The sequence below is a fragment of the Poecilia reticulata genome, chromosome 9 (assembly GCF_904066995.2).
Source record: "Poecilia reticulata chromosome 9, P_reticulata-male-v2, whole genome shotgun sequence".
In the NCBI taxonomy this organism is placed as follows: Eukaryota; Metazoa; Chordata; class Actinopteri; order Cyprinodontiformes; family Poeciliidae; genus Poecilia; species Poecilia reticulata.
The window spans coordinates 31,119,394-31,142,586 of record NC_088838.1 but is presented as its reverse complement, the minus strand read 5'-3'; the positions used below and the strand labels follow the sequence as shown (position 1 = coordinate 31,142,586).

At 39.9% G+C, this 23,193-nt stretch overlaps 1 protein-coding gene and 1 long non-coding RNA gene across 2 annotated transcripts in view; one reads left to right on the top strand and one right to left on the bottom strand.

The window, feature by feature from the left end:
• Positions 1 to 22,233, bottom strand: part of cfap299 (cilia and flagella associated protein 299) — a 78,338-nt gene extending 56,105 nt beyond the window's left edge. Inside the window, exons 1-3 of the mRNA XM_081610910.1 lie at positions 21,967 to 22,233; positions 20,106 to 20,248; positions 6,854 to 6,944 (exon numbers count right to left, since the gene is read on the bottom strand). Coding sequence (XP_081467036.1) covers positions 6,854 to 6,944; positions 20,106 to 20,248; positions 21,967 to 22,074 — 342 coding nt within the window. The 5' untranslated portion in view covers positions 22,075 to 22,233. The remainder of the gene's footprint in view (positions 1 to 6,853; positions 6,945 to 20,105; positions 20,249 to 21,966) is intronic.
• The window catches only part of LOC145552870 (uncharacterized), a 254,817-nt gene that overhangs the window by 5,505 nt on the left and 226,119 nt on the right, over positions 1 to 23,193 (top strand). The window lies entirely within an intron of this gene.

The following is a 23,193-nucleotide window of genomic DNA, read 5'->3' as shown; positions in this document are numbered from 1 at the left end:
GCTAAAGAGAAAAATACATGCTGATTAGATCAGATCTCAGATATCACAATGGTTCCTTCTTGGGACAAAAAGTCCTTTTTGTCCACCTGATAGATGGTTCCAAACTGCTGGGGCCTTATCCCCACCTCTCCTCCACTCAGTGACACCATTCAAGTCAAGGTCATACGATAGCCCTGCAGGACTCTTTCCTTTCTAAAGGTTGTCCACCTTGGTCCTGCTGCTTTGAAATCAAACTTGCCATTGTTGTTTTTACTGCCCATGACAAGGACAAAGGGACTGGGCAGCGGGGACACACACACGGCTTGAAACGCAATAGGGCTGGGAATTCCTCTTTAATTTCAATGCTATACTTGATCTCTGAGCTGCATGACTGACCACCTTATTATCTATAGCGACAGGAGCTTATCAATACAGAATTCGCTGGGTCCACAGACCAAAGACAAACACGTCCTTTATGCAGGACGTCCCCTCTGGGCATGAGACTCGCTGTGCAGACCAACCGGTTAAATTCCACAACTAAGAGTAGGAGACTGGAAATCATTTGTGGACAGTTAGACTGGCTTAAGTAAATAGTTTTTAAAAAAAGGAATTTAGTTTATATTAAATGCTTACATTGTTGATTTATCTGAAAAAATATACATCTTTGCAGAATATGTGAAAGTATCTTAAACCTTTAGAGTATAACTTTTGTTAAAAAAATAGTTTTTAACATATTTAAACTTTGTACCATGTTTAAAATGCTCATCATGTTGTGACAGGTTAAGATCTGTGAAATCATGGAGCTCCATTGCCTTCTCCCAGTGCTGCCAGTACCACCTGCAGAAATGCACCAGTCAATCAGAAACAACCAATCAGAGCCAGGAGGCGGGTCTTAGCGCTGTCAATCACTCTCATGCTGCAGCTGGTTCAGAACAACATAACCTGCCTCCAATGCTAAGGCTAGTTAGCATGGCCCCAGATGATGGCTTGGAAATCGTACATCTGAGCAGCGTACATGAGGATGATTGACAGCGCTAAGACCTTCCTCCTGACCCTGAGAGGTGGATTTCTTAAGATCGCAGCTCAAAGAGGAGGTGAAGGAGTTAGAGTTGATCTGTCTTGTATCGTAATGTCATGGTGATAGTTTTAATAGATATGGGAAAAACATCTTTGTAAAAGTTACAAACTGCAGCTTTAAGATTTGTCATGAATATTTAATAGGCATGACCAAAAATATATTTTTTTGTCATTTTGAAAAATAATCTATTTAATTTAAATCACACAGGGTCTGTGAAATCAAGTCAAAGGCCATGTGTGATTTCAGTACATGATGCTGGATAACCACTGACAGCCTGGTAAATGTGTTTTAGTCTTTATGCAGATTATCCAAGGGCTTCCAGTGAATCACATACCAGCAAAGTTAATGTTCTCCTGGCTCAGTAACTTATTCAGTCTAATTCTATGCTTTCATGACTGAGAAAAGTCAAGTTTTATTATTTATTTTACTTAGAATTGTTAACTGCACTTTCTGAACTATTTGAAATGTTTGTTTCATTAAGGTAGTCAACATATTGTTTTTGTCAGTTTAGGTTGTTACACTCATAATTGCACTGACTGATTAAATCCATCCATCCAATTTTTTGCACCCTTGTCCCTCAGTGGGGTCAGGAGGTGCTGGTGCCGATCTCCAGCTAACGTTCCGGGCAAGAGGCGGGGTCACCCTGGACAGGTCGCCAGTCTGTCACAAGGCAACACAGAGACACACAGGACACACAACCATGCACACACACACTCACACCTAGGGGCAATTTGGAGAGGCCAATTAACCTGACAGTCATGTTTTTGGACTGTGGGAGGAAACCGGAGTACCTGGAGAAAACCCCCCATGCACAGGGAGAACATGGAGACTCCATGCAGAAAGACCGGGGCCGGGAATCGAACCCAGAACCTTCTTGCTGCAAGGCAACAGCTCTACCAACTGCGCCACTGTGCAACCCTGATTAAATTAAAGTCGTAATTATTTTCACATGTTTGACCAAACTTGTTAAGTTATAGATGTATTTAAAGTGCTGCACTGGTACAGAGTTATCAAATAAATGTGTAATTCAGTACATTTATTTAAAACAGAATCATTTTACGTCAGTTCAGAACCGTTTATCTGTATCAGATCGATATAGGGTGATGCTAAACCTCAGATATCGGTATCGGAAGTGGAAAAAAATGGATCGGTGCATCCCGAAGGAAAACAAGGGTAGATCACAAACTGAAAGGACGAACTTAAAAGGGCAGCCATTTTACCCGTGTAAAAAGGATTTCTGATCCAAATGGAGATTTCTGGTTAAAACAAGGTACAGATAATAAAGTATAAATTTTGGGTTTGCTATGAACAGCTGTGTGGTACCGTGGTAGTTTGTGTAGTTTGTGTAAACACTTGTTCTTTGATCAAGTACATTTTGGAGACGACGGAAAGCTTCACTGCTTCACCACTGACTACCTTTAAGTTTCCGGTCTCCATCCTGATCAGCTGCTGTCAACCCGGGGAGAGGGCAGGTGTTGGCACCACACCTCCAGCTTTAAATGTGAACTTCCCAACAATGGACACCCTGAGACATCCTGTCCAGGTGTGACCTGGATTTGATTAAAAGAACGCCTTACCCAGCGCAAATAAAGCCAAAAGCTGCCCAGGTGCAGCTTTTGTTTGTTTAGTGATTTCTGCCAGGGAAGCAGCTTTTCCAACAGGCCCTGAGAAGTCAACGCTCAATAAAGGGCAGACTCTGAAAGCTCGTCCACACCAAACCTGACTCCTCACTGCAAAACAAAAACACCAAATGCATTCAGGTTGTAAGATTGAATGATTTCATGGAGTTTAATTTCTATTCTGCAGAGAAGCGACCAGATGGGACTCCATACAAAGACTTCTTTCAATCTTTTGCAAGTCACAAAGACGCCTAACAATTGTATTAACACGTGTGGCTTCAACCTGACTCTGAATGCTGAGACTGACATAAAGGAGCAACAAAACAGAAGCTCAAGATGCAGGAAGAGAAAAATGACTTATTGATAAAAATAAATAAACACAATAAGAACAATTTTTGCCTTAAATAATTTTAACCAGTAACAACCTTTCACTACCAAAGCCAAAACAGAGACAGTTCAAGGCACATTCTTAATTTATTTAAGGTAATACTGTAGTTCTGTGTAACAAATAAAAGGTGATAAAATTCACAATTATTATCTTGTAAAGTTAGTAATTAAACATACTTTGCAAAATAAACAGCATATTAAAAACCAAGGAACCTTCAGGCAGGTGTAGAAGTTTAAAGAACCGCTCGCTTCTAAAATTATATCCCAAGCTTTGAGCATCTCCCAGATCAGAGAACATTTAGGTTGGAAGAGAAGAGCAGTGTGCAAAAAAACAGCCAAGAGGCCCAGGGTAACTCTGGAGGAGCTGCGGAGATCCACAGCTCAGGTGGAGGAATCTGTAGACAGAATAGTCAGGACTTCATAGAATAGTGGAGCTCTGAAGACATATAATGGGAATAAAACCGTCACATTAACTGAATATTTTCCATCTTTGACCTGTTTTTGTCTTTTTTTGGTCATCTGTCATTTTTACTAATCAGGATTCCTACATGGTGCAGATATTTATAACTTTACACAGAGAGTACAGGAAACTAAATCCCTCCCCTTCTTAGATTTTCATTTGTAAAATTATTTGACACCATCTTGTTTTACCTCATCAAGTCGGCGAAATGAGGAGGGAAGTCACAACAACTGGTCCAACATTTACAATCTCACTGAAAGTTTGTGATTCTAACATGACAAAATGGAAAATCGTTCAAGAAGCAGTGAATAGTTTCACAAGGTGTTGAGTGTGCTACAAACCTTTTTCCCTTCCTTTTGCTTTTGTTAGTGCATCCATCGATGTGCATTGCTACGTACAGCGCAGTGCTATGAATGAGATACACAAAGAAACAAAAACGTGCAGACATTAAAAAGATAATATGGAAAGTGGAAGCATGTGTCGTAAAAACGACTGCTTCCCATTAGAGTGCAAAAATGTGCAGATATGAGGAGCTGGAATGTGTTAGCATGAAGGATCCTGTGGTTCAAGGAGGACAGCAGATAGGAGCTTATGTCATGTTTTTAATATGCTTTTAAAAAACTGGCAGAAAAGAGAGGGATCTTTAAAACGCTGGGTGGTCTTACTATCAAATTAAAGATAAACACGGCTACCTCGACCATTTCATAAAGTGGATTCTGAGTGGAGAGAGGAAAAAAATTACTGTTACTCAACTTCTTCATAAATCATAATTGTTTGCAATTTGTTGCAGCTGTTACAATGCAAACAGAACATGTTGTACATATGTATAAACATCACTTTGATATATGCCTACTGGCAAATTGCAATTAAAATTTCACAAACTATTCCTGCGGCACAAAATAAATGCCTGAAACAAGATACGGCACGCCTGCACACATGTGCAAGCGCTGCCTGGAATACATCTGTCTAATGTAAATATACCAACGAGGTCAAGCCTCGTCAAACTGCATTAAGATTACCTGTTACACAAACAGTTTCAAAGAGAAGAAGCATTAAGCGGACAAATGTGGCTTTAACTTTAAACGAATGGGGCTCAAAGGAAAACAATCATCTTCCAGATCCAATTTTTCAACCAAGAAACTTCCAACAAGCTGGAAAAATATTGTGTCAGCAGAGCAAGGTTGGTGATACACATTGCAATCGCTGGCTTGTTTTTTTATTTTCTGCAATGTTTATCTACTAATCATTTAACTTAAATGTATCTCTAAAGAATAAAAACAGAAGCTCTTTCAGTTTTTAAGTGTTTATGTTTCCACAGTGAAGATGCCGGGGGAATCCTTTGGTGTTACTTCTTCTTCTTCTACTGTTGTCTTCATGTGATCTAATGGCTGCTAAGCCTGCAGGGTAAATGGAGGTGAAATAAAACTCCACTTTTTTTTACTCCCGCATCTCAGGAGTGAATCATTTGAAGTCCATCAGCACTGATGCAGTGTGAAGAACAATGCTCTTCACAACATGCACAATCCCTTCATCGCCCCAAGTCAAAACTAAGATCAACCTGATTACCACCAAAGCCTTTCCCCCCCCCCCAGATATTCTTAAATTCTCTGAACATTTCCTCCAAATATAAATATGAAAAACTCCACATCCCCGGACAGACTTTGCACACAAACTTTGTTATTCGAAGAGGATCTTTGAAGAGGGATTTTCTGGCTGAGTGTGTTGGAGTGTGGGCATTTATCAGAACTGCCATCTGCTCCACCGTCTACTGCAGGCCAAACCATCAACCTATCAGCAGCACCTGGACGTTCTCTCAGTAGCATCCCTCAGAAGGCCTTAATGGTCCATAAACTTTTTATTATATGATTTTGATTAATGGTGAAAGCTTAGAGGAATCTGTTCGGATTAAACGTCTGCTTTGAGCCCAGATTTCACTGAGTCAAAATTTAAGATGTTCACATTATTTTGTTGCAACTTGCTGAGCTAAACAGCTACTTATTGAAAGCAGAATCACATAATAACCTAAACAAAACTGATCTGACTAATCCAACCAACATTGAAGCAGAGTTTAACAAAGCAGTTTTTCTTCACAGGACAACAGAAGGACAGCCAGGTGCAACTTCTGATATGATTTTGGATATTATTTGTGTTCTTCAGAAAGAACCCATGAAAGCAAACTCCATGCAGAAAGGTCTTAAAAGTTTTTTCAAATTCATTTTGTCAACATTTTGAAAGAAAGTTGCACACAGTAGCATCAGGTTCAAATCCAGGCTGAGAAAGTTGAACCACAAATAGTTTATGATGGTGGGGATGCTACGGTGGACCCCGCTTAGTCATCGTTCAGCTTATGTGGATTCACATTTGCTTTTTTTTTTCTTCCAGAAAGCATATCTAGAAAATGTAAAAGAAAATGCAGGTTGGAAACCTGAAACAACTCACTGCTACTTGACACGCTATTGGTTGGTGTTTGCAAAGCAGCCAATCCAGAAGTGCCATTTATGTTCCTTACTGCTGATTGGTTGTGAGAGCGCAGATTAAGAAGACCTTGGATGTTAGCTTCTGTGGTAGAACCAAGACTGTTTCCACCGTACGTATCAATGCAGGCTAATGTATATTTGGTGTTTGACACAGAAAGTTTCCAGCATTTCTAAATGGCGCCTCAGCGTTTGTGGATTCGTCGATGGTTGTGGTTCCTAAACCGCCACGAATACCAAGAGTCTGCTGTGGAATCGCAGCACTTTTTACATGTTCAGGGTGAAATCTGAGGGTTTTATTCTGTGCAATCAGTTCAACATATAGATGAGAAGAAACAGAACTAGAAATAAAAAATGTCTCCATTGTGAAGTTTGGCCATTTTCATAATGTTTTGTAAAAACACACAGAATTTGCTTTTTAGACACAGTTTTCCAATATTTATAAGGATGACAAAGTTGAAAAGGAAGTTTTTAAACCTTATTTAACACCTTTAAAGAGGTTTGAACAGTAACGCTAATCAAGTGATGTGGAGTAAAATCAAATAGACCAAACAGAGGAATGATGAAATTCCTTAAATCTGAAATATTATGTGAGGATTAGGATGAGGCCCCTTTAATATTTATCCTTGTGGTTTAATCTAAGAACAAGGTGGTTTTAGTGAGGGGGTCTGATGGTTGGGAAAGGGGGCCGCCAGCTGGCTTTGGTGGTATTTGGGGAGGGACTGGAACTGGGAGGAGGGTCATTTCCACTCAGCTTGACACAGTATGGATTTTGTTTCCATCCTAATGGAATTGCAGAAATATTTGAGGGGAATCCCATTACGTAGCAATTGGAGTGCTGTAATAATGTACTCACAGTCATTTTCCCAGTGCGGTTGGCCTCTTCTCGCTCTGCCAGGGCCTTCAGGAAGTTATCCTTGAGCTCCTTTCCTGCACTTGCCAGTGTCCTGGAAAAGACAACACTCAAACGGCTTGAAATGTTTCTCTAAACCTGGAAAAAGTCACATGAAGACTTAAAGGTTCTTTATTTATGTGATGGCTTTACATGTTAAACCCCTCAGAGTGCTATGCTCTGATTCTGCTCCAACTTTATTAATTAACTAAAGAAAGAATCAATGAATAGAAATAAATCTGTGCCTTTAAATGTTGGAAGTGACCGTAATTTTTCCAGACTGGCTTTGTTAACACAGTATTACATGCTTTTTAACAAAGAGCTGTTAAACTATCAACACCAAATATAATTCACCATTAAACGTTTTCCTCGTTATCATAATTTTCTTCATGGGAAACATAAATCCACAACTATAAACCACACGACTGCGTGACTGCTTTCTCCTCCTGGCTTCGAGCCGTCTCCATAGAAACATGGATTTTGGCGCACACTAACGGATCCGCACCTGAAAAAACACTGGCACTTATATTTGAACAGTTCACAGTGCGGTACGAGCAACAGAAGTCTGGCGCGCCGCCACGGCGGACAGTACACAACATTCATCAGATCCACAGCGAGCGGACATCTTGACGCCTGCAAACGGGCCGCTGGAGGCGGCTCACGATGAAGGAGAAGGTGATCACCTACAGATTACCTATCAGTTGCTGATTTTTAATCAGTACAATAAACTAAATCAGGACAATGACGCTTACATGTGTCGTTTGTGTCTGTTTTTCACATCTCACTATTTTACAACTTTGGGAATTTAAGCAGATATTAACATTGTGGTTTTAGAAAAAATCCCAAATTAATATCTTTTTTTATAACATTATCCATTAAGATGGATGCAGACATAAAACCCCCACCTACTTTTTAATACTTTGCTTCACAGCTAAAGTACTTTTATCATGTTTTAAAATGTTCATCATTCTTTAAGTGTCTGCAATGTTTGTAACAAAGGAGCCATTTTCCCCTCAGTTCAGACACATAAGATTCATTTGGAGCCACAAATGTTTCACAGTAACTTATAATTTTTAATAAATATCCCTGTAGCAAATGTATTATTTTAAAAGAATCATAATGTTCTTATTATTATGATTTTGGGCTTTTTAAAAAAGAAAAATACAAATATTTAGCAAAAAGAGGATGGAAACTATCTTTGTAACTTTGTGACAAGAAAATAGATCTAAATAAAATTTTGTGGTACTTGTAATTTCATCCTGTTGTGGAAATTCAATTACATTTTAAAATAGTTGTTGGCTTTTTTTTTGTTATTTGGAGCCGTTTTGGATTATCCAAAAGCCACAGGCTGATTTAAGGACTTCAACTCACATTTTAAACTAATTTCAGTCCATTTTCTGACCGCGACATGGTTTTTAAAAAATGAAAAAAGTGGACACTTTAATGGAAATAAATTGCTATTTATTTTTAAATAAGCAATAAAAGTCCAAAGAAAAAAGTTTAAGACCGTTTAGTAATGCTTTTTCATCATGGACTCTTAATTCTTGGAGGTAACCATCACTCCCAAAATGTCAACATTACATCTAATTAATTAATAATATTACTTCCGGTCAAGGGCTGCACAGTGGCGCAGTTGGTAGAGCTGTTGCCTTGCAGCAAGAAGGTTCTGGGTTCGATTCCCGGTCTTTCTGCATGGAGTTTGCATGTTCTCCCTGTGCATGGTGGGTTTTCTCCGGGTACTCCGGTTTCCTCCCACAGTCCAAAAACATGACTGTTAGGTTAATTGGCCTCTCCAAATTGCCCCTAGGTGTGAGTGTGTGTGTGCGTGGTTGTGTGTCCTGTGTGTCTCTGTGTTGCCCTGCGACAGACAGGCGACCTGTCCAGGGTGACCCCGCCTCTCGCCCGAAACGTTAGCTGGAGAGGCACCAGCAACCCTCCCGACCCCACTGAGGGACAAGGGGGAAAGAAAATGGATGGATGGATGGACTTCCGGTCAAAATAACTAAGTTGGAAGGATGGAGAGATAACTTTAAACCCAATTTACCCTGTAGTATAAATAATATTTGACTCAACTGTGTATAAATATTTAAAATATTTGAGTCCTTGTACTGACTGCGAGACATAAGACCTCTATTAATAATCGCCACCTTTATTGTGCATCAAATCTTTATCTACAGTTCTGTATCTGCAGTGCAATGGAAACTCAGTGTGTGGAGTCCGAGTGCGTTTTCCTAAATTATGTTTGTCCAAAAATCAGACATTTCCAATTTCATAGTGAATTCCAGAAGTGCCACATCAAGCAGAGATAAACAGCCGAATGTTTATTTTAGCCTGGATTAGTAAAGGAACAGAGTCGTTACATTTGTAAGAGGATTGTAACTCGCGCTTTAGGTTTGGCCTGCGCCTCGTTGTGAAAGTGTTAGAGGAATCACACGGTGGTAAAAGTGCAGAGACGGCACATATTTGGAGGCTAAAACCTCACTCCGTCTTCTGAGTGAGTGAAGGATTGCTGCTGGGTCACGGGGGCCGAGGCCCCAAAGTAAACACAGGTGCTGAGGAGCCTAGGAACCGGGGTCACCCCGTCCAGTAGCACGAGCAGCACACAGCCACAGATGGCGAACGATTCGCCGCCGTAAACATGTGGAGATTTCCGTCCGTTAACAAATTTCTTATCAAGCCTCATTTAGGAGGGATAACAAGGAAGTTACGATGAAATGATGGTTATTAGTTCCTAATGACTCGGCATTAAGGAGCCCGGCCTTCTAAGCGTCTTGTTTTAGGATTGTGGTCAGGCAGGTGGGCAACATCATTAGGAAAAATGAGGAGAAAATGAGGAGGGAGTTGAACAGCCGTCATCTGGCCTGGTGGAAACAACCCGTAGGCAAGAAGAACGTCTGTCCTGCAAGAGAAACGTTTCTACAAACCAGAAGGTGAAACTACTTGTTGTCGTGTTGTTGGTTCAGAACATCCGTCTGGTTTCACAGGGATCCAGGAAATACAGAAAATTCAAAATGCTTGAGAGATGTGAATGTAGAATGAAGCTGTTTAAATTCCCTTTCTGAAAGCTGTCCTCAGTTCTCATGATATGCTGGGATCCCCACTTATTTATTTATTCTAGATTGCCAGAATAATGAGATTTTTTTGTGTATGAATATATCTACATATACTGCTCAAAAAAATAAAGGGAACACTTAAACAGCACAATATAACTCCAAGTAAATCAAACTTCTGTGAAATCAAACTGTCCACTTAGGAAGCAACACTGATTGACCCGACGAGGGTCCCCGTTGTCAATCAGTGTTGCTTCCTAAGTGGACAGTTTGATTTCACAGAAGTTTGATTTACTTGGAGTTATATTGTGCTGTTTAAGTGTTCCCTTTATTTTTTTGAGCAGTGTAGATTATTTTTATTCATGTATTCATAAGAGACTGGGTGTTCAAACAAATACTGAAACAATTAGATATGATTTTAACACATTTAATTTAAAGACAAAGATGGAAGTAGAAACATGTCGGGTACGTCTGAAAAAATAAAAATAACTGTTTCTAATAAAAGAGTCTTTAATAATTTATCAAAGACATACACAATGAATTTTATTTTAATTTATGTTTTGAATAAAATTCACACATTTAATCATTTTGTGTATTTAATCAAACATATTTATAGAAACATTTCTACATTTTTTAGATTAATTTACAGTTTTATTTAAACAATCCCACATATAAATACGTATTTTATATACATTAATTATTACATTATTAAAAAATGCATAGGCCAGAATGGCATTGGACAGTAATGCTAATAAAAAAGCATCTCTCCACTTTACGTATATAAATGTAAATGTTATCATCTCTAAACCGTAAAAAGCTAAACCAAAAAAAAGTAGCCAATAAGTCTGATGTTTTCTTGGCGTTCCATACTGTGTGTGTTACAGATGAAGTTTATGTAATGCTTTGTGCGCCTCTGTTGGGGGCGACCAGCTGTGGGAGCTTTGCAGCTGTTTACATGCGTATAAACACTCCAGTCCACTTCGTTCCAAATCCCTGAGGCCTTTTTCCTGAGCCTGAAATCAAGTTTTTAAACTATTTACTCTCTCCAATAATTGCACCAACAGTTTTGTGTTTACATACTTTGAAACACTTTTGCTTGGTTCATTCTCTGAGTATACGTGTGTGGAAAAACTGCAGTATTTTCCCGCACAGGAGAAATCAGTAGCATAATAGCATATAGCTAGCAATCGAGCAGAAGACAACTGAAGGTTGCTGAAGAGAGAAGATGCTAAGTCTTCTGCAGATGCTCTGGGCCCCTGAAGGAAGCTTTAAGCTAACGCTGTACATACAATGAACAGAAGTTAAATTACTCAGGTTTGTAGTCAAATCCCCCGTATCTCGGACCTCACACCCCTCCTCTAAAAATACTCATACCTGCTTGATTTTACAGTTTAAACACCAGATATACCTTACTATGCATTAACAAGCAGAGCAGAAACCGCCTTAGCAGAAGCTAACATTTACGGTCTCCGTTTTCTCCGCTCTTGGGGCTTCAGCTAATCAGCACCAAAGAAAATGAACGGCGCTCCTGGATTGGCTGTGCTGCAGCCAGTCACTGACAGTAAAACTGATTGTTTTGGGTTTCCTGTGTATTTATGGCACAATGCATAATTATAGCAACACTTATAACTGTTTATTTCCTGTTTCAGAGCCACAAGCACATCCCATTAATGATCTCTGAGGATTGGAACCACACTTCCAGTTTCTGACCAGTTTGTAAACTGTTGGGCGTTTGAATGAAGTTTTAACTAGTTTGATGAGTTTTCTTCTATTATTTATTCCTCAAAAGTAAGAGTTTCCCTCTGGAGATAAAGTGTTCAAACAAAGTTTTGCCTGTTCCATCTTCCTCAGACCCTCATAAGTGCCTGCAGTAATTTTTTAGTACTGTTTACACTTCAATCTGTCACCCCGTAACATTTATTCACCTAAGTGTCAGCGACCAACAGCAGGGCTGGTTTTTCATCTTTTTACCGACGTCAACGACAAATCTGAGGAGGAACACCTACGACAGGGAACGCTGAGGAAATCTGATATTGCACAGCATGTTGCAACACTGCAATTCCATCTAACCTGACAGCCACATTTGATCTGCGCTCATTTTTTTCCCTGCATCACACATGTGATTATTCGCAACAGCAAATAGCTCCCAGTTTAATTAATCGAATGCCATTAAAAGGTTCTTTGAGGGAAGAGGGGCTGACATTCCTCTTTAATTCGTAGCTCTCTGTCTGCAAATAAATATCCAGCGACTGGACGACGGGTGCTTTCTGTGAGGGTTTCATGTCGTGACGGGGAACAGATGTTACACTTTGCAATAATTTCTTATTCTGCTCTGCAGATTAAAAGACTGAAGCCTTCTTTCTCCTGCAGCTTCGACAATGCAGCTCTTAGGAAAACAGCGACTTCTTAAGAATCTTTTTCTTTTTCCTTGGAGTGCTTGGGAAAGAGAACCTTCTGAAAAATATTATTTTGGGCTGGTGGATGTCGAGGGAAATTCCACACAGCATGACAATTTACATTATTTCGAGCTCTTTGTGAAGTCCTCTGTCACCTCTGATTACAATGAACTGAACGTATCGCTTACACACACACAGGATATTCTACCTGAGCTTTCCTCGAGCTCTGCAGCCACCTTGGCTTTTGGGGTAGCGGAGGTGGCACGTCCTGCGCTGCCGGCTTTAGACGCTGGCTTTCAGTAGGGACCAAAGAAATTATTGTCTTTCTTGTGACAAAAAGCAGAACACTGCAAAAACACAAAGTTCTACAATGTATTTCTGTCTAGTTTCTACTGCAAATATCTTAGAACACTTAAAATAAGACAGAACTGACATACAACTAACTTTTCAGCAAGATATAGAGGCTTGTTTTAAATCAGCAATACCATAATATTGACAAAAAAGTTACAAGTGAAAATAACGTCAGTGGAACTGGTTTGTTTTTTTTATTCAGAATTAAGGAATTATTGACTTAAAACAAATGAATATATCCTCCTGGAGCCGAAGACAGTCGGAGGTTGGCAGAGTTCACAGCAGTATTTCATTTTTACCCAAGTGAAAGTAAAAGGAACCATTCAATAAATTAAGTGCAAAAAAATATTTAGTGAAAAGTTTACTCAAGTACTAACAGATCAAATCACTTAATATTTTAAAATTACATCATCAGATGAACCAATATATAAAGTTAAGTGGAAATTTTGGTATATTAAGGATCAAAATTGACAAGGAACAAAAAATAACAAAATCAGCCAAACGGAAAATGTTCTAAAACATTTTCTTTCAATAAAAAACTGATGAAACTTTAACAAGAACTGCAGGTGTGTGTCTGAGTCTGGTGAATTTTTGGTTAAAACATGTTTGTTTTTCATTCAGTGGCTCGAGAATCCAGAAATTTTACTCAAAGAGTAGAAATACCTCGTAATAAAATTACTCAAGTAAAAGTTAAAAGACAGTAAAAGTACATTTTTCAAAAAAGTTATTCAAGTAAATGTAGTTGAGTAAATATAACTAGTTACTACCCAACTCTGAAGACAGGTTTTATTTCCAGTGTACTAAGATATTCACACTAGAAACCAGACCAAAACTACTTGATGTTTTCTCTTTCCACCTAACTTTTACGATGCTGTTGAAGACAGAAACATAAAAATGTCCACTCAACTAGGAGTAACTTTAAAGCACACAAAAAGAAAATTAGGCTAAATGCGAGTCCTAAAACTAGAGAACGAGTTCATGTCTGAGAACGACTGTCTGTTGAGCACATGTCAGCATTGCGGTTTCTTCCTCATCAGTTTATTAGCTTACATTGTAATCCAAAGCAGCTCATATGAAATCATTTAAGCGTATTTTTCAAGCCATTTCAGCTGCTGATTAGAGAAGAATTTCACCCGAGGAACAACATTGTTACAGGTCCGTTTCTTAGCTCCTGTTATACACGGGCGCAGCTGTTCAGCAGGCTCAATTCAGCCTCGTTGCCCAAAACCACAAGCATAGATTCCAAAAAAATTCAAACAATTAGTCATTAAAAGACCTTGGGCAGCAGATCCTGCTCCTGGAGGCTGTCACAACCATCCTGACTACAGCCTGGACAAGAGCAAATATGAAGCTGACAGTTCTGCCTGCTAGCTTCATAGAAAGGCTAAAGATGTTGGAGGCTGAAGTTAAAACAATGTCGGAATGTCAAAGCCTCAGAGGTTTGCTTTAAATAAAAGTGCTGAGTTGGTAAAGAACATTAATGTGCCTTGCAGAAACTCCTTTGTGCTTACAAAATGTTGATGCGTCCAGATAATACATTGACAAGTATGAAAGGGGCAGGATATTGTAAGGTGTATCTTCTACCTGCTCCTTTTCGAACAGAAAATATAAAAATTGCCTGTCACATGGGCAAAATAATTAGTTTTACATTTTATTTCTTAAGTTTGTCTCATTCTCTTTTTCTTTTTTGATTGTTTTTAATGTCTGTTCGAAATAAATAAATGAAATGAATGAGCTCTTGCACATAGCAACCACAAAATCTAATCGATTATGGTTTGCACTCATGCTTGGTCCCCTCAGTATTTACAGAGAGTCCTTTCCATCTGACTGAGCTTGAGCTGTTGAAGTGTTCGCTCGGGGAACTGAGTCCCAACGCTGAGAGAAAGTTATATGAGAGAAAGTTAAAAAAGTTATTCTTTTCCTTCCCCTTCAGAATCACATACATGATAAAATTCCTTATGAAAGACACTGACGTTTGAAGGATTGGGGAAAAGTTTGAGGGGCTAGAAACTTCAGCAAAGCATTGTTCTCTAATTAAGTGGACGTTGAATAAAAACAAAAGAAGAAAGATTTCTAACAAAATATCAGCTCCAATCTAAATATGGTTCAGACTAAACTAGAGCCTGGATATTTAATGTTTCCTTATATTTTATAGTGCATTCAAATCAATTTTATTGGTCAACATTGTGTACAGAAACAAGGAATTTGAGTTGGTTCCACAGCACACAGATATAAAGTTAAACTTTAGGAGAAATAAAAATATATAAAGGAACATAATGCACATTTATTTATACCAATTTTGTATGAAGAAATAAATATACAGATATGCTTATATAGTTTCACAGCAGAGTAGCTGATCACTCATCAGAGAGAAAGTCTGGGGAAGAAATTATCTTTAGCAATAATCTGGTAAAAGTCTAAAAAGTTTGTGTCCAGGATGTGTGGGGTCTGCAGAGATGTCAGCTGCCCATTTTTAGACACTAGACTTGTACAAGTCCTGGATGGGGGGAAAATCCAGGACATAGCTCCTCTCTGCAGACATATTTTTTTTGTTTTATCACCCCTCTATAATTATTTAGCCTGTTGTTTTCTGAGTGGCACTTTGGAATTTTGCTGAATAAATCGCTCAGATGTTTCTTTGTTGATCTAAAACACGAAGAGGAGTTCAAAGCTGAGCTTTATTTTATTCACTATCGGCAAAATACACGGTGATTATGACTAAAGATCAAAGTAAGTTTTTTTCGTATAAAATGCAGTAGCTGCAGGTCAAATCCACACTAATGGCAGCTGGAAATGTTCACACAACGCACAATCGAATATGAAATGTACAACAGACCACATTAAGTAAAACCTTTCAGTCAGATTTGTTTGAAAGCTCCAGAAACAACAAGCAAGCAGTGATTCAGTATTACTTAGTCAAAAACAGTTGTTATTTTTCTGGCGGCCTACATGCGGCCTACAAGCAATGACAGATGGTTCCTTAAACAAGTCATTAAGATGAAATGCGTCTAAAATGTGGAAACATCCAATTTGTTATTTATTATCTGTTTGCACCCACTTATTGCTGGGCTGTATTTATACGCGTGTGCTGCATGGAAGGATGTGGTCGTGAGCTGAAGCCTGGCAGGATGTGTATTTCTGAGCAGCGCTTGCAGGGGAGAGGGATCCAAATTTACACAGCCGTCCAAAATCACAGAGTGCAGGGGAGGCAACTGGCCTGACAGCACATGTAACAGAGACTGCACAACCTGGTTGCCCAAGGGCCCTCGCCGGCGAAGCGGCCATTGAGGGTGGCGGAGGGGGATCTGGCCTCCAAAAAAAAAAAGCCAGCTCGGGATCGGCTTCGTGAGGTTTCTCATGTCAGTCACATCCACAATCTTATTTTTGCGCCGCATCTGGAGGTTGGTCCGGCAGAGAAATGCATTCACTGTGTGCGCTTGTGGCACCGGTTTTCCTTGGCACCGCAAGTGATAGCTTCGCTTTTAATATAGAGAGCCGCGAGGCGGAGAATTCTTGAGGCGGACTGTAAAAACGTAACTGCACAATGGACAATGAGCGTGACTGTGGCCGGGAACGGTGGGGAGTTCGCAGGGAGCCTCATGGAAGCCGCGCAGGAGCGACGTGAGCGCGCCAGGTCGCTGCTTGTGCTGACACGGACTTCTGGGCCTGAGCCAGAGCGCAGAGGAAACAGAGGAAACGGAGGAAACAGAGGCCTCTCTTCTGCTCTGCACCGACTCTCCGGTCCTCTAGTTCCTGGTTGAGACAAAACTGAAGACTTCAAATTCAAAGTCTTTACATAAAGCTAACTAAGCTGAGGTCTGAGAAAACAGAATCAACCCTTGATGGTGGTTAACTAACTTAGTTTGTTTCCATCAGGTGTTTTATTTTCTTAATTCCAATTTGCACAGTATTAAGATCTATGGAAATGCAGGTAACGTGACTGACAGGTGCTTTACTGAGAGTCACTGCTGCTAAAGCTGCTAAAGCTGCTAAAGCTGCTAAAGCTGCTAAAGCTGCTAAAGCTGCTAAAGCTGCTAGCATCTAGTGTTTCCATGAATGTCAGATAAAATAAGTTCTGTGTTCTGAAGTTCTGGAACCAGATACTTCATCCACCTGAGATTGGAGCCAAACCTGAAGCCAGCACTTCTTAAACAATCCCCTCATTCTGACAACTCCCTACCCAAACAACCACACAACTGACTAAGCGTCCCATTCATCCAAGTTTCCGTTTTCAATCGTGTATTAGATTTCACTTATGTTTGATGAGAGCACCGGCTCTTTTGTTTGTTCTTTTTGTGGTGTGCTGCTCGCGCCCCTCCACCCCCTTTTCCTCTTTCCTCCCTTCCTTGCCTCCCTTTCACAGCCGAGCTGTCAGGAGGAGCATGTTGTCGTTAAAAATGAGACAGGGCAACAACGGGGCAACATCTGATTAGCATTCAGCGCACCATCTCCACTCCCCGAGGTATTTTATTACCACAGGTGCAGGGGCATTCACTGATCAGATGCACGCTATAGGCGAGGTTAGCCCTTAATTGAAAACAGCTCTATTTATACACCTGCAGGCACTAAAGGTCTCCGAGAAAGCACAGGGAGGCTGAAAAGAAGAGAAAGGAAGGGGGGAAACACAGAACAGTGACAGAGCTGTGAAAAAAAGATGTGCCTTGGGAGGAATAGTTTAAGGCCCACAGTGAAGGGAATGGCATTCTCAAAACAGTATGCTGCCTAGCGCAAAGAAGACGATATGCATGCAGGTGCAAAAGTCTGCAGAGAGGAATATCGCTTCATAACAAAGACTGCAACAGGCAGAAACACAGAACTCTTAACTTTGCAATATTTGCCAGACTCAACATATTTATCTCTGAACTTTGGCTAGGCCATTCTCAAACTCTATTTCTTATTTTTGGATGCATGTTTGGACTCACTGAGAAAAATCCCTCTTCATCTTCATCTTTCTAAAAAAATGGTTCAGTTTAAATAGTTTTCTGATTGTCAACACAAGGCTGTAAAATACCAATCAAAAATCTCACTTACTGCAGTTTGTTCAGTCCTGTAAAACATCCAATGATGTCGTTTTTTCCAATAGGGCTGTCAGGTTTTGTTCAGACTTGAACCGTCTATTCTAAAATAAAAACTTCTGAGCTGAAACGACTCGTTAAAATTCACAATTTAAAGTGTGTAAAGCTTCGGTGGGCCTTCAAATTACACTGGAATATTAGGAATGGCGTTTCAAACCACTTTAATCTGAAATTTTGAAAAAAGTAGTTGTTCTACTTGTGAGCCCTTAATATAACAAAGTTCTTCAGCATATCTTAGTGTGGTCTCTTGTATATTTCACATTTGATTGTACATTGTGTGAACAATAATCTTGGAAAACTTGTGATTTAGAAAAAAATCTATCCTTATTGTTTCCGTGTTGGATATTTTTACAAGTTTACAATTTCTGTCCAGAAAATTAAATAGCAAGGAACCAGAAAATGTTGCATGACTGGTTTAAGATTATTTTTTGTTTGAGTTAAAAAGCTGTTTTAAATCTGACACTTTCAGTTTGATGTTCAGAAGGAAAATTTCTCAATTTTTTGAAGAAACCAGGTTCTCAAAAAGCAACACTTCTACTTGTGAGCCCCAAATGGATTACTGATTACTGACAAAGTTCTGTATGCACAACAGATACATAAATGAATTCAAAAACTTGAATACTTTCTGGAAAAATGAGTCTTCTTATTATTAAATGATTCACCAGTTTGAAGTCAGTTTGAAGCATCACAGAAAGAAAAGCCAACTTCCTCTCTTTTCCTTTCCTCTTATGTAAATTCCTGTAAACGTCTAAAATGTCTGCAAAGGTTTTTAGTGTAATATTCCGTTAAAACCCGTGACTGTTGACAGGAAATCTGTTTTACTGCATTCCAAGCTGCGTTAGGACCTCACAAACACGATCTGGGCCTTTCAAAGGAGCCGCGTGGATGTAGATCTTGGAGAGCGAGCAAACTGCTGTGTGTATACAACATCCCAATGTTCCCGCACAACATTTCCCCGGATCCTGTTGGGACAAGATGAAAGGCTCTGAGCCCTAATATCACTGTAACTGCAGGTGTGGAGGCTCCCATTTCACCAGTGTCACTGATGTTCGCAGACGTTTCTGGGAGAAGGGCGGGGGACAGCGCTGAGACATCTGCACGTTTGGATAAGCATCTGAGGGTTCAATCAGATTCAGAACCTCGCAGGTAAATGTTTGGATACTCTGAAGCCCTGTGTGTGTGTGTGTGTGTGTGTGTGTGTAGGGGGGGAGTGTGGTGAGTGCTCTTAATTGTCTGTTCTGGCTTGTCATCAAAGAAAACATCACAACCACAAGTTTGTGTGGAAACTGAGAACAATATCTGTGTGATCACTTTCCTCTGAAGGGCAGTTTGCTGGAAACTCCGCTTAGCAGGAATGTGTTTTGGCCTGTTTGCGCTAATAACTTTGAGATGAATTTAGACACCGTGCTCCAATAAAAACCCTGTCTACATGTGTAGGGGAGATGATAAAATGCTCCCGTTTGACGTCTCTTCTACATATAAAAAGTAAGGATTAAGAAAAAAAGGAAACAGACAGAATTCAATGAACTTTGATTAGTTGTCAAAACTGGTCTCATAAAGACAGGAACATTCAAATAAAATGGAGGAAGAAAAATCTGTCAAGACATTTCACCATTAAATTTCACAGCTTTTTTGTGTTTTTTTAAAGGTTTTGTTGGCTCTAGCGTCGTTCCTCGTGTCGTTAGCAGAACTCTGGAGAGCTGCAGAGGAAGTTCAGTCATTTGATTCAGGTGTGTTGGACCAGAGTCCATCTAAGGCCTGGATTTGAAGACCCTCTCCTCCATCTATCCATCCATCTGGACTGTGAACAGAATGGCATTTAGAAAATGCAAAGATGAGACCCTGATGTTTCCTCTACTCCACCTCAACGTCTTGTGATTTTGTCCTTGAACGCCACAAACAGGAACAGAATCTAACTTGCCCTGAACAAAACTCAGGCAGAGATCTTGCTTCGACTACCAAGAAACCAGTTATATCATAAACTTTCAAGGCATCCCTGCATCTTCACCCACAATCTCTAGAGGCAAATTTGGAAGCCAGGTCTGGAAAAACACCACAGCACCAACTGGAACGACCATTATCTGACCAAGAGTCGAGATTTGGTCCAGCTTCGAACAGTGCTGTTTGTCTGGCGTTGGCAGGTTTTTCTATCTGTCATTTGAGTAAAATTGTATCATTTACCAAACAGTCCAAACTCTTTCTGGGTGATTTTGTATTTCCCAAACTTATGCAAGCAATTCTCTGACATAGGAGAAGAATTTGAGATACTGGTGAAACTGACAGGTGGTTCATGTGCATCCTGTTAGTCGCTCAGATAGCACGCCTTGCCGAGAAGCCAACTCACTTTGGGCGGCTCCTGCTGTAGAAAACGCTGCTCTGTTCAGTCTTTGCAGCCTCTGCAGCTGCTTTCCTCTCCTCGAATTCCTCCCTGCTCAGGATCATGCCCTTGTGGCTGTGCTCCACCAGCTCGCGGGCCAACTCCCTGCTCTGCAAGAGACAAGGAAAGGTGAGGAGTCAGGCAGCCAGAGACAGGAAGGCCTGCAGTTTGGGCTGGACATCGTCACGAATTGCCAATCTTGGATTTTTGGCACAGTTTTAGCCAATGTTTGGAATTTGTTTGTCATGCTGGTGTGTGGATTTAAGCTATTTCACCACCACACCCAAATTATAAAGCACAAAACCTGCTATGTATCACCACAAGGCTTAATTTGTCTTTTTGTGTGTGTGTGTGTGTGTGTGTGTGTGTGTGTGTGTGTGTGTGTGTGTGTGTGTGTGTGTGTGTGTGTGTGTGTGCGTGTGTGTGTGATTTGATGCCTTTTCTCAGACTCATTCATGCTCTAAATGTGCACGTTTCCGTGTGTGTGTGTGCAAGTGAGCGTGTTTCTGCGTGGATTTTTCTAATCACCGTTTGCAGACCCACCGTCATTGAAGCCAAGCCATAAAGTCATCATCTAAAAAGCTAATCTTGCCGTCAAATCCAGTGGCTTGTTAGATCAAAGCATCTGCCACATGTCCATTTAGCCAAAACCCCAGCTGGGATCCGAGAGGAAAAGTTCTATTTTCCTCTAACTTTGATGTGGCGCACCAGAAATGAGTTTCAGACATGTGCCGCTCCTAAAATTGGCTTAAAAATCTGTGTCGTTATTCTGGGGCCCATTGAATCAGTCGATTTCAAAGCAGCATAACAGTACCTGGACTAATACTCTGTGACTCTAGAACATGCCTTTTTGACTTCTTCAGTTCTCTGAGCATAAAGCATTCACTCTGACAAGATCTAAAGAGCGCAGCATGTGAGCAAATAGGTTTATAATAAGCTGATTTATCAGAGGTCTGCCTTTCTGCAGAGATTTGGTGACCTGTGACCTGGAGTCACAACACACGGTGGACTGAGTTGGATTGAGTGCAGCAGATTAGCAGGTCAGATATGAGTTGGTCTCTTGTCTTTGTGGACACAGGTGTTCAAACAAACTGTCTGCTGAAGAAACTCCACGTCTTTAGCAGGTGTGCCATCTGCTGGACACAAGCAAAACTGTTCATTTTAATCCTCTTAAGGTTTTCAACACACTGACAGATCATGTTGTTCTCCTGTAATGTTAATACCGTTTAATCAGTAATTTTCATACAAAGGACAGTTGAAACAGAAGAGCAGAAATTAGCACAAATATGACCTGTTGGTGAGTTCATGTAATTGGTCAGATCCAACTAAAGTTAAAAATGACCACCTTGTTGTTCACATGAAGGATTTTCTCGATTCAAAATGACGGGTTGAACCTGTGTGTGGCTGCCATCTAGTGTGCGTTAGTAGTTACTACAACAACAAAACTTTTAAACGTGAAAGTTATAACTACAAACTATTTTTCACATAAAAAATAATAAATGAAGCAGCGTTTTTGCTTCATTTATGAGTCACATTTTTATTTCATACCTCACCAACAAATGATGGGAGTTTCTGAACAGTAAGGCGAACTGAGGGAAAACATTCATAGCCTTATAGAGACATTTTTCCCGACAATTGTCGGCTTGTCGCTGTCCTCCAAACATTTGATGTGAACTTTGCTCTTAGAGCGACGCGGAATGTTTAAAACATGTCGAAATGAAAAGAAGGTTCCGGTAAATTTGAGAGAAAGAAAGAAAAGCTTCCAACAGGAGTTACACATGGCGTGGATATGAGTTTTAACTTCATATTCGGAGCCCGGGTTACTTACTTTTAAATAAAATAAATCCGTTGGAGTGATTTTCGAGTCCAGATAATCTTGATAGTCTTTAAAGTTAGTGAGGAAATCGTAAAAGCGCTCGGCTGTGTTAAGCTCCATCTTTTGTTTGAAAGTGCTGCCATGGCAACTTCGAGAAGCGGAAGTGATCTCAATTATGGTCTTAAGGTGCTCTACTACTTATTAAAGGATAAAGGTTCACAGTTTCCATTCGACATGTTCCTACAGAGTATGACCGCTGACTGTCTTTTTATCATAGAACCTGTTACCAGGTGGAATGCACTGAATAAGTGAAGAGTTGATGCGTTAGAAACAGTAACGTACCAGAAGTAAGAATTTGAGCCAGTTAGACAAGGGCTAAATTGTGATGGCTGTATAATTGGGTCAACACATCTCCAAAACTACTGCTCTTGTGAGCTGGGTCTGCTTGGCAGTGCCCACTGTCTATCAATTGTTTAAGAACAGAACAATGGAGAACCAGGGAAAGGGCCAAAGATGATCAAAAACCTCAAATTGCTAAAGGGGTTAAGTGTTTTTCTGATAAAAAGGTGAGAAAACACATTTCTTTTCTGTTTTTATACCCTGAAGGTAAAAGTCTAAGTCATTTGTGTCCAGAATGTGTGAGATCTGCAGGTGCAATACCTGATTATCTTGAGTGCTGAGCCACTACAATTTACAAAACATTTGAGTTAACAGCTTGACAAAGTGCAAGTCCTTGTCCCAAAAACAGACTGCAGGAAAAGAAAGACAACAGATTTATCAATGAAAACAGATAAACTAAGAAATAAGAAATAAAAAAAACTGTATTTGCAACAATGATCCTTTGCTCCAGTTCTGCTGGATCTTTGCTTGATTTTTTTCCTCCTGTTTCCTGAAGACATGACATTCAGATCCTGTTCATCTCCTATAGGGAGTTGTTTCTAAGTTTCACTTTTTTTCTCCACGTTTTCATTTGCTTTTGTCATTCGTTAACACACACTAAGTGTGTGTTATAATATTTTTTTTGTGTCAGTATTTTGTGTCAATATACTGACACAAAAAGGTAAGGACTCAGAAGAAAGGGGGATAAAAAGTGACCGAAGTGACTGAAAGACCCTCAGAAAACACAGACAACTAATCAGACCAATTAAAATTATTTTCTTTTTAAAAACAGAGAAAAGAAGCAGTTGTGGTCTAAACCTTTGTCCAGAACTTTAATCATGATCTTTTATCCAAAGTTAG